The sequence below is a fragment of the Talpa occidentalis genome, unplaced genomic scaffold, assembly GCF_014898055.3.
Source record: "Talpa occidentalis isolate TD23 unplaced genomic scaffold, MPIMG_talOcc4v2.1 talOcc4.16, whole genome shotgun sequence".
NCBI lineage: Eukaryota > Metazoa > Chordata > Mammalia > Eulipotyphla > Talpidae > Talpa > Talpa occidentalis.
In genome coordinates this window covers 74035384-74050557 of record NW_023601653.1, presented here as the reverse complement: position 1 = coordinate 74050557, position 15174 = coordinate 74035384, and the positions used below count along the sequence as shown (strand labels likewise).

At 38.0% G+C, this 15174-nt stretch overlaps 1 protein-coding gene and 1 long non-coding RNA gene across 7 annotated transcripts in view; one reads left to right on the top strand and one right to left on the bottom strand.

The window, feature by feature from the left end:
- Positions 1–15174, bottom strand: part of ERC1 (ELKS/RAB6-interacting/CAST family member 1) — a 302352-nt gene that overhangs the window by 78233 nt on the left and 208945 nt on the right. For all 6 annotated transcript variants that reach the window (XR_008552294.1, XM_037514597.2, XM_054696560.1 and 3 more), the window contains one exon: positions 3738–3882. Coding sequence is in view for 5 of the 6 variants with exons in the window: in XM_037514597.2 (XP_037370494.1) it covers positions 3738–3882 (145 nt within the window). In the remaining variant the exon portion in view is untranslated. The remainder of the gene's footprint in view (positions 1–3737; positions 3883–15174) is intronic.
- LOC129146004 (uncharacterized) lies at positions 617–13854 on the top strand. Its single transcript, XR_008552295.1, has 3 exons — positions 617–814; positions 2152–2225; positions 13735–13854. It is a non-coding gene; the product is annotated as an uncharacterized LOC129146004 (long non-coding RNA).

The following is a 15174-nucleotide window of genomic DNA, read 5'->3' as shown; positions in this document are numbered from 1 at the left end:
CCTTCAGGGTAGCTGTCGGGTTAGAACATCCCATTATTGCCCATGAGTTAGGGATTCAGACGGTCATACTGTCTTATGATCACTCGGAACTTGAACAGGCTCCATATACTCAGGGTAGCCAAACGCGCCTGGGGTGCTGGCTCTTGGTTGATTTTTAGGAGCAGTTTGCAGACTGCTCAACGTAACTAGAACGTGAGGCATTCTTGGGTGTATCCTGTAGAGTCCTGCCAGAGTACTGTCATCTCTAATAAAAGGAAGGAAATTCTATATCGCTGTTATTTTGTAACTCCAGGTTGATATAACATCTCTTAGTAAGACAGGGACCAATCGTACCATTTTTTTGTTTGTTTCAGATTTTCTTAGGCAGAAAGAAAAGGGAGGAGTCAGTGTATAAACACCCTTTCCTTTCTCTCAGGAGGAATATGTGAGGGTTATAAAAACTTGAAATAGCACTGTTTGTATTACTATAATTCTAACACAACCTTTCTAACTACCAGCTGTCTGGAATTTCCACGTGAGATGGTAAGAGTAAAAAGAATCTTGGTTATAATTCCGGTTCCAACTACTTGATCCCCACGGAAATTTAGCCACAAAATTCAATCTTTTAGGATCTCATGTGCTTTTTGCTCCATCTATGTAATGAGGATAATACCACTAGAGTTGTGAGGATCAGACTGACGTATATAAAGGAGCTACGTCCAGCATAATATAGTAAAAGTGACGTGTGGGAGCTACTTTTATTGTTATTCTATTTTCATATACATCTGAAAAGTCATACTAGTCAGGATATAAGGAAAAGGGATATATGGAAATGGTAAGTCACAGAACTATAACTCAGTGAGTGAGAGAGAATGTATGCTGCGAATGATCATTTTTCTAGTGCTGAGAACTCTGGGCTGGAAGACATTTAAATGATGATCTTCTGTGATGAAAATGTAACATTTAACACATTAGACTTTTTAAAAAATACTGTATTATTGCAGGGTCATTTTAAAAAACAGATAGAAAAAAAAGAAAGGCTAAAAACTACCACTGTTTGTTCTTCTAACTGCTCTGAGAAGTAAGATCTCTCAGGGGAGTAGAACACAATGTGCTTAGTCGTGTAACTGACATAGTCCTCCTGCCCTCTCAATGTGACACACATCATATAGGTATGGTTCGCACTGTGGAACAGGGATCCTTGAAAGGGAATAGAAAAGGAATCTACATGCTCCAGTTTTGCTATCTTTTTTGATTTTATACCAATCCTGTGAAGTAGGTAATGTAATCCAAATTTTATAGATGAGTAACATGAATCTCAGAAGTAATCTAGCTGGCTAAAGGGATAGCTAGAGTTACAACATAGGTTTGATAGCTCTCTGCCAGGCTGTTATTGTGAAGAAAGACATTTGTTTTCTGTTAACATAATATTTAACACACAGTAGATACTCAATGAATTGAAAATGAACGGGCAAATAAATCACGTAATGCAGGAATAATTTGCTGAAGCTGTCAGCAGGAAGATATGGCTAGGCCAGGGACTACCCTCTACAGAATAGTTTTGCCAAATACTTAGAACAACTAGTATTTTAAGCATTACACACTGGGAGTTTCTTTAAGGCAAATACTGTGTCTTTATATCCCTCATGCCTAGAAAGTGTTGGAATAAAAGAAAATTGTCTGACATTCAATCCTAATGCAAGGATTACAAAATTGTAGTTGTAAATGAGATTGTCGAGATCCAAACCAAATCAGCTTAATTTTATAACCTTTACTCTTAAAATGTTATAGTTCACTTTTAAACACAGAAAAAAGTCATCCAGCCTGTCTCAAAGAGCCCAACCTGCCGATGTCACATCAGCCTGAAGCACACAGGGGCAGCGTCAGGCTTCACACTAAACAGCAAAGACAATATGGAGGTTGCAAAATTCTTGTGGTGAAAAGAAAATAAATGCTGAGAGAAAAAGGCCATCTTGTGATAGACACTGTGACTTAATAGACTACATTAATGCTTTCCAGGGTTCCGAGTTTACATGAAATCCAGGGCGGGTGCTTGACGATTGCAGTGGGGGCTTCATGACTTACAACCTGAACACACTAGTTGGCACTCATCACAGCACACCTGGAGCTTGTTAGACAACCTTTAGTTCTTATTTTCTTCATTGGCCCTAGCCCCTGCCTCTGATGCAGCCTCTCCAAGTACTGCTTTGCCATGAGTGAGTCAAGGAGACAAGCTACCCTGGGGGGTAAGTAAATTGGGACCATCTTAGAGGATGACCCCAAATCTGTAAATCCCTTGTTGCTTCACCTCTTTCTGACGATAGGAATCGCACACAGATGCCAAGAACCCATCAGGCAGTGGCAGCTCCATTTACTGGAAGGCCTGGTCAATGCTGACTGCTTCCTTGTTAGGAAATGGCCTTTAGATTGAGGTACATTCCAGCAATTCAAGGACTAGAAGCTTTAAATTAAAACAACATTGATGCCATATCCTTTTTCCAAAAGGCCTCTTCCTTTTCCAAAAGTTAGTACACACACTTAGGAAAATTAAAGAATGAAAATATCTTTGGCAAGACCTCTTCCTTCCTACTCACAACATCCCCAAACATTTTGTGAGGGCAGGAATGTGAAACTACATGGAATAGAGACGGAAAAACACTGTTAGGAAGGCCTCCCAAGAACGGCATTATCTTTCTCCTTACACAGATTGCATCACTACAGAATATTTAAGGTGTATAGTGAGATACAAAGATATTAGTAAGTTTTAAGATATTCCTTTCTAAGGTTGTAAGTTAATGGATTAATTAATATCCTTAACTTTCACTTAATGAAAACATACAGTCTTGAGTCAAGTAATCAAAAGCCACCCTGCTCTGGAAGACATTCTATTCCACTTGGTTTCTTTTTTTCTTTTTTCTTTATTTTATATATTTCTTATATCATTTTTCATTTTTGCACAATCCATGCATTTTCATCTTGGTTATAGTCTCCATACAATTCCCACCACCCTTGTTTTGAAACTACTCCCTTCTCTCCCCTCTGTAGTGTGTCCCCGGTTTATAGTTGCTTGTTGATTTTGATGATTACTTCATTATAATTAATAGTCTTTTTCCTGGTCCCTTATTTAGGTTTTCTAAATTCCTGCTATGAGTGAGACCATCTGGTGTTTTCTTAAGGTGGAGGGACCATAAACCACTTGAATCAGATGTCCATATATTTAGAGCTACCTACTGAAAAGACCTAATCTCACTAAGTTCTTAGTTTTACTGATGAAAGACATTCATAGAAAGTAAACATTAAATTTTGCACAGGCTCAGATTGGAAAAGAAAAGGAAAAAACCTTGCTCTTATCTTCAGAGTTTATCCAGCCTTGAATAACTGGGAATTTTTTTTTTAAAGGAAGCTATTCTTAGAACCTACTACAATCAGAAACTGATTTGGTGCAAAAATAAGTCTTTTTTAAATTTCAAATGGGCAGATTTTTACTAATATCATTTAGTCTTTGAAAAAGCAAAAACAACATTCCCAGAGGAGATTCGTGCCATCTTCTAAACCAGGCTTTACCAAGAATACTCCTGTGTTTCCTACACAGTGGGAAGAACATGAAGTCTGTACTCACAAAAACTTTGATACAAGAATCAGATGTCTGTGACACAAGGCCTTAAAACACGAGTTGGCAAACATTTGGGTAGAGAATGGTGTGAAAGTTAGTCCTAATGGCTCTTCTCCAAGGGACCCAGCCTGACGTTTAATTATACCTGCTGCTTGAGCTGCTGCACCAGACGATCCTTCTCCCGCTTTAGTGCAGCCACTTCCTCTTGGGTCTTCTTCTTAGATGACGAAAGTTCCAAAAGAGCTATATTGGCATCTTTTTCACTAATGGCAGCCAGAAGAGCTTCCTGCCTGCAAAAGAAAGAAAATGTTAAGACTTTCATTTAAACCTCTCAATGATCCTTTGAAGTCACTATTACTATTACCCCATTTTATAGGTGGTAAGACTGAGGCTTAGAATTTAATAGCTTACCCACGCTTCACATTTGAAATAAAAGGTGTAACCAGGAGCCCCATTCAGGTCTTTCTGACTCTAAATGTCTTTATCATGTTGATATACAGACATCTTAACATAGAGGTCCTAAAAATGTTATGGTTAAACTTGAAAAATATAGTTAATGACTTTTTTTTAAATAAAGAAGAATAATTCTGACCCCTACAACCTTCACCATTTAACTCATGGGTATTCTGTAGCTTCCAGGCAAACTCAGGCGTTATTGAAAATGAAAACATTTTGATGCATAGAGTGTAAAACAAATTGTGTATGTTGGCAAATAAGATTTAGAAATGCAGCCATCAGTCCCAGGGGCATACTGAACATCCAAACTTCTTTTTATCGCATCATGCAAATAAGTTAGTTTCCAGTTACGGCTTTATTTGGCAGTCATCTACACACTTTGAAACAATAATTTAAACTTTACAGATTCCTTGTGGTTTGGTTAACTACTTTTTGGTTCACATCCAGGAAGAAAAGGTGGGATTTAGTAGGGAGGTGGACATGAGAAATTTATAAAATCATCAGACTGCAGTTGGTAAACAATTAGTCTCCTATCCCAAAATGCATTCCTTAATAGCTTGTCTTTTAAGTAAGTCATCTGCAGGAAGACAGATTTGATTTACAGTAACTATTTAAGTGGCCCGAGCTTTGACCTGAGGAAATGCTGAATCTTAGACTGCACTGCCCAAGTTTAACCTTGCTTCTGTCTTTTGTTAAGATAATTATGCTTCAATAGCAGTCATATGGAAGAGTTTTAGTTTAGCCACAAACTGGAAGACTATCTTTTGAATATTGTGATAGGGATTTTCTTTATTCTGGATATGAGTAGGTACATGATCGCTGAACAAGCACTAACAAATGGAATATATAGATCAGTTTACATCATGGAAATAAAGATTTGTTTAACTAGTCTTTGCTGTTGTAAGGGAAGAAGATTCTCATTGACCCAAGTATAACTTTCCACTGTCCCCCACCAGCTAAATAATTCTAAGAAATAGCAGATGGTTTATACCATGAAGCTCCAGTCAACACCAAAGGGATAATGATAGTCTAAATATATCCACTGACCACTTGTAAAAAATATGTTAAGTGGTAAAATGAGCTTAAAGGTGAAGGAGTTCAAGATGGTCTCTCTATGCACAGTTTCCTGTTGACTGCTGTCATCTGTTCCTTTTTGGGAAGCTCAAAGACTGACAGAGTTGGAATGAGAAATGTGCTTTCTCAATTAGGGTGCCGTATTTCTTTGCACCAATAGGGAGATTCACACAGTTAGCAGCAGACAAACAACAGAAGATGAATGAAAGACAAATTACTCTGTCCAATTTGTCATGAGCATCTCACTTGAATACAAGATACTAAGGAAGTATGATCTGAGTTTCATTCTAAGTTTTAGCATCATTAATTGAAACCATTAAATTTATTCTTTAGTGCTGAAACATCTTCATTGAATTCCAAGTTCTTTTATAAATGATATGCTTGGCCAGCTAATGTGGTACAGTTAATCTCTAGGGTAAAATGTCACATTCCCAAACTGCAATATGATATAACAGGTGACAATTCAGATTCTAAATTTTAAAATAAAGGATTTGTCATTAAAGTCTGAGTCATTGGAATAATGCCTTTTTAGTAAGATACATAATTTGATGTATTTTCTTCGTATATACAATTCAAATAGAGATTTTATGTCACTGAAGCTATTTCTTTTTTATTGAGCATTGACAATATACATGAACTGCACAGAATCAAAAGTTCTCTCTGATACCCAGGGCTCTCATTCTAAAAATTCCCTAACAGATTAACATACCATTGCCCTTTTCATTTGAAAAAATACTTGATATTGATTCTACATGTGAATGTGCTTAAGAAGGGCAATTCAGAGTCAAGAGAATAAAATGTTTTTATTACATATTGTACACATCATCATATAAACTCTGGGTAGTGTCAGTATCTTTGATAGGAATATTAGCTTTTAAGTGTCTCTTTTGATTTTGGAAAGAGATACAGTATTGTTCTCTTGACTACGGCTTTGGTAAATCTGAAATGGAAACTTGAAAAGTTTCAAGAAAACAAACCTCTTGGAAAAAAAAATTTGGATAGGCAAGAATATAGAAGTTAATAAACAGTAACGACCACAACTTTTGGGAATAAGAAAGGTTGTTCCTTAATAAATCTGATGGGAAATATCATATGGTGAAGTTGAACTCATGTGGTTAAGTTTTACTGAGTATACTTCAAAGGATCTAGACTAAAAAGTTTTGTTAAGAACACCCTGCTTTTCAGAGAGAATGGAACTCGAAGTTTAAAAACAAAACAACAGCAACGAAAAACCCGAGCAAACAGCAGCAGAATTTTATGTTACTAGTCATGTAATTGCTTCTTTGAAAAAAAAATATTTTCTGATAAGTCATTGTTCATTGAACAAAAACTGGAAGATACAGACAACTATAAAGAAGAAAATAAAACTAACAGAAATAGTCCCTTTATAATTAGTCAATGGCTGAAGATCTAGGATTTACCTTATCTTATTTTCATGACTATTTTAAAGAAAAGGAACCTTGATGGGATTAATAATTGACTTCAAGAAAACTTTAATAATTAAATGTCATCCATAGAAAAGGAAGACTTACTCGTGGAGCACATTCTGATTTTGTTTCCCATGAGCCCCGAGGGAGTAATACAAGCACATAAACTATGAAAGGTAATACATGTGTGCTACAAGCCCAGAGCAAAGTCAGAAATGCAGTGCTCTTCCTGCCAAATTACTCTCTTTGTGTCTTTTTCTCAGTGCAAAAATAACTTGAAAATGTGGACATAGAACTTTTCAAAGTGATTAGGAAAACCCCCCCGCCCCCACTGCAGGACTAACATGCTACATTACTTGCAAAATGAGTAGGTAGCAGCAGAAATCCAACTTTAAGTCATTAAAGTGGTCTATTCTCTTCATCTCAGTGCTTTAAACTACCAGAACAGTTGAACTTGCCCTTTGACCTGCAAATTCTAATAGAATCAAGATGTGTCCAAAAGTACTCTGCTGTGGCATGTGAGTTTCAAGAAATAGTAAGACTACCTCCTCTGTCCCCCTGCTCCTCGGAGCAATTTTCAGAGACAAGAGGCAAATATCTAAAGCAAACGGGGCTCAAATTCCTTTTGGTAATTCCTGAATCTCTGAGAACACATTAGCCTTCTGTCACTAGTAAATAAGAGATGAAATGAGTGTTGGGAAGATGGAGGCTGACAATCTAAGAATGGGCCCTAAATATGTGTGTTTGTTGGAAATGCAAGACAGGGAAGGAGAATGAATTAGGGATGTTATCAAATTATCCATTTCCTGTCACTAGGTAATTCAAGTGAAATGATTATATAGTTATAGTCCATAAATTCCATAATCCTGAAAACACCAGAAAGAGATCAGATGAAAGCAAGAATGAAATCAGTAGCTTTGGACATTCTATTGTCATGGACACATACGCCTAAGTTTAACCTACTCCAATTTTAAGATAAATTTGACATTGAGATTCTCCTAACGATGCCTCCTTGATTCTGGTGTTTCCTTCACTTGTTACTTAACCACCCATAGTGCTAGTAAACAATTAAGACATTTCATTTACTTTTTCATCTCATGTCCTTAAGAAATCCTTTTATTTTAAAGATTTATTTATTTATTTATACAAGCACTGGGTACAGTCAGAGGTATGGGAGAGTGAGAGAATTCACCAGAGCGCAGAGTAGAACAGGCAGAGTGACAAAGTACGCTGCTGAGGGGAGCAGCGGGCGGCAGGAGAGGTCTGCACGCCATGTGGGACCCTCGTCCGGCAGCCGGGGATTGAACCGGCGCTGCAGAGGCTGCGGGCAGCTTCACAACCCAGCACTCAACCACTGCGCCACTGAGGAGGCCCAAGAAATCCTTTTGATTATGATTTTCTTCAGCTTCCCGAATAGCGGTCTCAGTATGGTAGCTATACTACCTTATAAGCACAGAGAAAACCACAGTCCAAAGATGAGCCTATGTGGAGCTTATGTGGGGTGGGCTTGACTGAAATAAACTGAACTTGCAAACTCTAGTCCCTAAACATCTTATTTTCTCTTCCTGTTATCTTTAAATACCCAGAAGTATCTTTAATATATCAACACTAAATCAAGTCTCTTATCCAACAAGACAAATTTTCCCTTTCAATGCTAATTCAATCACCATATTCTGACAACATTTATGTAATTTGATTTCTTCTCTGCTTCCCATAACCAATATTCACATTTTCCTGGCTCTTCCCTTCTGATAGTTTTAATGAACCCACTGCTTTGTATTTGCATGTTCACTATCATCCTGCTATCATGGGCCTTCTCTGATTTCCCATCATTTTACACCATTTTGCTTTTCCAATGTCATTTTCAACAGCTCTCTCACCAGATCAAATGCTTTGTCTTTATGTTTGAGCAAGTTACAATGTACAACTAATTTCTTTCTCATTGTCCTCCAAGGACCCTCTGCCATTGAGTTATTACTTGTTTTCATCTAGGTTTCTGCTACGCTCTCTATCTGAAATGCTTATAACTTTCAAGATTCCCTTCAAAATCTGGCTGGCTTCTGCATTCAGCATTTCTTTTCAGTGCTTTCATAGTTTAGATTAATAGGGATCTGCTCTGCAATGTCCTTCAACTCTTCCACATGTGCAGAGTTGGCTTCCCTAACTTTATTATGTATATGGCTTACTTCTTAAAATTTTTCTTTTAGTGCTTTTATGAGTTTACTGGTCTTTCGACTTAGTAGTTTGCTAATTTAAATTTTTCTTATTTTTTAAAAGATTTATTTATGCATACAAGAACTGGGGTACAGGCCAGAGATGTGGGGGGTTGAGAGAATTCACCAGAGACAGAGTGGGGAAAAGAACAGTTTTTTTTGTAAAATATACCTAACACAAAATCTGCCATCTTACTCACTTTTAAGTGTATATGGTTCAATAGTATGGTGTTGTGCATTCTCCAGAACTACTGACATCTTGCAAAATCAAATTGCATCCATTAAATAATGTGTGTGTGTGTTTGTGTGTGTATCACTCTAAGAGTCTTGAATCATGGCTTCAAACACCGAAAGTTTACAAATATGATTAATTATCTGTAATGCATGTGCCTAAACCCTTTAAAATTTCTTCTTTTCCTTTTTGGGGGCTTCACTTAACTCTCTAAACTGATACTGCCTGCCAGGCTTCCTTGTTTGCCTAAAAACTTTGCTAGAAATAGCTGGAATAAAGGCAGGATCCTTCATTTGCTCACTAATATATCCTAAGTGCCAAGACTAGTTCCTGGCATAGAATATTCTTAAATAAATCGTGAACCAAAAGCTCCTACAATTATAATTCCATTTCTGTATGTTGTGGTGGTTTTCCAACTCTTACAATGTTTTCACATATTTTGAAGCTGTGCTTCACTGTATTTCCCCCCCTTTTTAAATTAATTAATTAATTAATTTATACAAGCACTGGGTACAGTCAGAAGCGTGGGAGGGTGAGAGAATTCACCAGAGCCAGAGCGGGGAGCAGAATAGGCAGAGGACGGAAGCACACTGCTGAGGGGAGCAGTGGGCAGCGCAGGAGAGGTCTGCGTGCCATGTGGGACCCTCGCTGGCTGCCAGGGATTGAACTGGCGCTGCGGGGGCTGCTGGCAGCTTTGCTGCCCAGTGCTCAACCGCTGCACCACCAGGGGAGGCCCTATTTCCCCCTTTCTGATCCAGTAGCTTGGATGGCAAATGAGCAGAGAGAGGTGAGAGTATCAAATTTTGAAAACATGAAAGAAACCAAAGCTAGGAAGAGACCATTAGCTTTCATCAATTGACATTTTTATTTAAAGAAAGATTTATGTTTTTCTCTGACTAGAGAGATGGCATCTGGAGTACTAGGTGTAAGGCTGGATATCATGAATTTAGTGCAATAGAGGGTAGTCAAAGGAAGGTGACAGTATGGGTTATAATAGGGCATGTTAATTCAAAAAGATTTATCCATGTAGCATAGTAATTGCTATTAGAAATTTAAAGGCAGGTCTTGCAGAAATAGCATAGTTAATATGTTTCTTTAGCAGGCACAAATGACATCAAAGTGGGGAGAGTCATGAAGAGGTAGATTCCAGTTTGTACAATGAACATCTAATGCATTAATGAATACTTGTAAGTAGAATTGGGAAGTTAGAAAAAATGACAGGGCCTCCCATGATTTAGAAATGATCAGAAATACTGTATAAATGACTGTTTTGAGTGATCAATCTGTCCTTTTTAACTGTTACACTTCAATATAACTAATGAAATGAGACAATAAATGGTAAATGCCAGCAAATCTTACAAGAAGTAAATGCTGAAGTAATACAGTTCATAAAGAAATCACCTTTGCATAAAGGCATGGGAATTGAGGTGGGACTTATATTGACAGAAATAAAAAAGTCAGACAGTGTCAAGTGTCAAAATAATTCCTATGTGAGAACACACTGCCATCTGGATTAGGAGGTTTCTACAGAAAAAGGAAAGAGTGAGAGAGAAACTGAAAGGTAGCTTTGAGTCAGGACAGAGATGGTCAGGGAGGCAGTAAGGACTAAACAGACTGTGAAATCCTTGCGGGTTCTACCAGAGGGTCTTCAAAACATTGAATATGGAATGATGTGATTTTGGGTGGAAAACTTACATCCAGTTTTCTTTCTTTCTTTTTTTTTGACAAAGAAATATTCTGCGATATCCAACCTACAGAGAATTATAGCAAATTTGGGAAACATAGCTTCACTGTGTAATAAAAACTTTTGCCTGCCTCTTATACTTTTGAAAACTTAGTGTTTGTGTAACATCTTTATTTTTTTAAACCTTTTAAAAATATATTTATTTATTTATGCATAAAAGAGCTGGGGTACAGGCCAGAGACGTGGGGAGTGAGAAGATTCACCATAGACAGAGTGGGAAGCAGAAAAGGCAGACTGACTGAAATACACTGCTGAGGGGAGCAGCGGGGGAGTCAGGAGAGGTTTGCTGCGCCATGTGAGTTGCTCTCTGGCCGGCCGGGGATTGAACTTGTGCTGCAGAGGCTGCAGATTGCTTCATAGTGCGGTGCTTAAGCCCTTGCGCCACCAGGGAGGCCCTGTGTAACATCTTTAAAGACTCATCACCCAAAGCAAAGTCAAGGAAAAGATAAACACCTGGGATTACATCAAACTGAAAAGCTTCTGTATAGCAAAGAGACATTAACCAAAACAGAAAGACACCTCACTGATTGGGAAAAAATTTTTGCACTCCATACAACTGATAAGGGACTGATCACAAAGATATACAAAGCACTCATACAACTCAACAAAAACAAAGTAAACAATCCAGTCAAGAAATGGGCAGAGAATTTAAGACCTTTCTCCAAAGAGAAAATGCAAATGGCCAACAGGCATATGAAAAATGTTCAACATCCCTTATCATCAGGGAAATGCAAATCAAAACCACATTGAGATACCACCTTACACCAGTAAGAATGGCACATATAAAAAAAACTAGCAATAACAAATGTTGGTGAGGATGTGGTGAAAAAGGAACTCTCCTACATTGCTGGTGGGAGTGCAAACTGGTCCAATCACTGTGGAAAGCTGTCTGGAGGTTCCTCAGTCTACTAAAAATGGAGTTACCATATGACCCAGCAATTCCACTCCTAGGGATCTACCCAAAGGACACAAAAACACTGATTCAAAAGACCACCTGCACCCCTATATTTACTGCAGCACTATTTACAATAGTAAAACCTGCAAACAACCCAAATGCCCAAAAATAGATGACCAGATCAAGAAGATGTGGCGTATATATACAATGGAATATTATACAGCAATCAAAAAAGATAAATTCATGTCATTCACAGCAATGTGGATGGAGCCAGAAGGAATTATGTTCAGTGAAATAAGCCAGAAGGAAAAAGAAAAATATCAGATGGTTTCACTTATAGCAGGAATATAGGGGAACCAAATAAGACATCAGTGTAAAAAAATAGTTAACAGTACAAAACACAACAAAGCAAAAATGGACAATTATAAATCAGAGACATCCTGCAGGGAGGGGAGGAGGGAGAGGGATCAGAGGGAGGGAGGAAGGAGCACAGAGGACTGAGGTGATGGTGCACGGGTGCCTTGGGGAAGGAAACTCTATGGGGACTGCACCTGAGGGGGTGGGGGGAAGCAAATATTGTTTAAAAATGAACAGCAATGTAAAAAAAAATTAATAAAAAAAGAAAACAGAAAAAAAAGAAAACTTAGTGTTTGCATCTCCATTTGCTAGAAAAAAAAGTTTGTTATCTTCTCCATTTGAAAAATAAAAATATTAGTTGTAAACTAATCCACAAAGATAGAAAACAAAGCAGCAGTTGTCATGGGCTGAGGACAGGACAGCAGAATGTGGAAAGGGACACGAGAGCCTTTAGGGAATGCACCATGGCTTGGCTATGTGGCACCTACGCTGCATATACAGTCGCGGAGCCCATTAAAATGTATGCATCTTACTGTATGCATGTCATGCCTTGATAGAGTCATTTTAGGGCCTTCCTCCTGGTGCAAGGGGTTGAGACACAACTTATGAAGCTATCCGCAGCCACTGCAGCACGAGTTCGATCCCCGGCCAGGGAGATACCCACATGGCGCAGCAGACCTCTCCTGTCTCGCCCGCTGCTCCCCTCAGCAGTGTGTTTCAGTAGATCTGCCTGTTCTGTTCCCCACTCTGTCTCTGGTGAATCCTCTCACCCCCTGCACCTCTGGCCTGTACCCCAGTTCTTGTATGCATAAATAAGTAAATCTTTAAAAAAATAGTCATTTTAAATAGTATAAAAAATTTCAGAATAAGGAATGTTACATAGCAAATATGGTAATGATAAGCATAATGTATTTCCTTTATTGTGGTAAAATGCATGCAACATAAAAAATGTTATTTTAACCATTTTAAAATGTACATTCACAATGCTATGCAACCACTAGTGTGTTCCTCCAGAACCTTTTCTTCTTCTCCAACTAAAACTCTATGTTCACTGAAGACTAACTCCCCAACCCCACCTGCCCTCAACCTTGGCAACCACAATTTGCTTTCTGCCTCAGTGAGTTTAACTATTCCGAGTGCCTCTGTAGTGGAAGCACAAACTTTTGCATTGGGCTGATTTCACTTAGCATGATGTCTTTAAGCACAATATATTTTTATGCTTCCAAATTTTTGTGACCTTGAACATAGAAAAATACACTGTATTTCCCCCTATGTAAGTTGTCTTTTCAAACTCCATTGCTCTACCACCATGTCAAAAAAAAAAAAAAAAAAGACCCTAAAAATTTGTCTCTTATCTTATCCAGTTGTTGCTAAACTAGTAAGCTGGGGGGTGGGACAAGCCTAGATCAGATGGAATGAATAAATGAGCCAAGGTCTGAGGTGGAAGTGCTGACAGAACTTAGGGAACTTTTGAGGGGTCCTGATGCTCTTCCTGATTAAGACTGTTCAAAGTATCACACACGACCATGATGTGAGTGCTGCCAGCCTGCATGTCACTGAGACTCTGTGAATGATGTGTTTTGTCACTTAATGTTAATTATCATTAATAATGACATTGAAAATCTGTTCAACAAATTGGAGGTGATACCTGCAGGAGTTATAATATTTGGTTAAACGGTACTGGAGACCCGCTCCAGCAGATATCAACATTTGATTAAACAAAAGCCTGCCCAATTTTTTACAGGGTTTAAGATACCTCAAGAAATACCATCAACAGAATAAAGAAACTGGAGATAAAAGGTCTAAATTAAAGGAAGTTCCTCATGTAAAAGTAGAATGGTTTTCTTTCAAGAAGCACTGGAATTCAGCTCTTCTTTCATAAATATTTTAAATAAAACCCAGTCTCCCTGGCTGGAAACAAGGGCACAATAAACTTTGGACCTTCATTTTGTTCCAATTTTCACAAAAAGAGTTTGTTAGTTTCATCTTTACTGTGCTGACTACTTGATAATAGTAAAACCTTTTCAAAAACTACACCTTCGGCATTTTCTTGGACAGTTATGGCCTATAAATGATGCACTGGGTGGTCTAATGCTCTAGAGTTCTGCCTTTTAGGAGGTAAGTCATTAAACCAATTTCCTGAGTGATTTTTCAATCTCTACTTATGACTGCAGAATGTGAATTCAAAGTAGGGTTTTAGATCTAGGTTTGGTTTATAATGCTTGAGATTAAGAAGGCAGCATGGATCTGATATTTCAAGCCCAGCATCAGCTTCCCTAAAAAGGTGAGGTTGGTATACAAAGCTCATTTTGCCAAAGCACAGATTTCTAGAAATTCTTTATTAGCATCATTCCAACAAGTATGTGTGACTGTCTCTGTGTGTATATGTGCGTGTGTGTACTTTTTTAAAGGCCAGAGACTGAAATAACATGACCTCAATTTAATGGATCCATTTTGGGACTCTATGCTCTACTCCCAACTTCCTGAATCTGAATTTCAGGAGATGGGCAACTGCTTTTAAGAAGTTCTTCAGGTAATTTTTAGGCCCACTACTTTATGGGAGGATGAACTAATTTAAAAGACAATAAGGTAGTAGGTAGTGTTCTCAACATTTGTTTTTACTTCTTCTAATTCAATCTGTCCAATTGTCCAATTCCATAGTGAAAATAATCAAAGCTATTTTAAACTCTTAAATTCTGATAATATTGCAGACACTGATATGCTCAGTGTTACTGGACTGAGAAATATCACACAGAGAATATGTCTGTGATTAATCTCTATCCAACAGACTCTGGAAAAGGGAGGCATCTCATAATGCATTTATAGGCAAATTTCCTCCCCTCTTTGTGGCAAGGACTACCACAAGATAGGTGAATTTAGGATCTTCTGCTTTCAAAATCCCTGCCTTTAAAAATAGCTGGTAAGCCAAGGGAGTTTTTGTTGGGGATTTACTCAAATCCTATCAAAATCCCTAGTGAATTATGTCTTAAACCCACTGATTTATGCTGGTGATCTGGGGGGAAAAAAGGCTTAGCATGAGTCTCAAGAGATGAAGCTAAGTGGTGGGTTCATAGTAACTTCTGGGGATGATGTGCACAAAAAGATTATACTGGCTTGCTCTTGCATTTTGTCATTACTATATCACAAGAGTATGTCCTTTCATGTTTTATAGTTAATATAAACA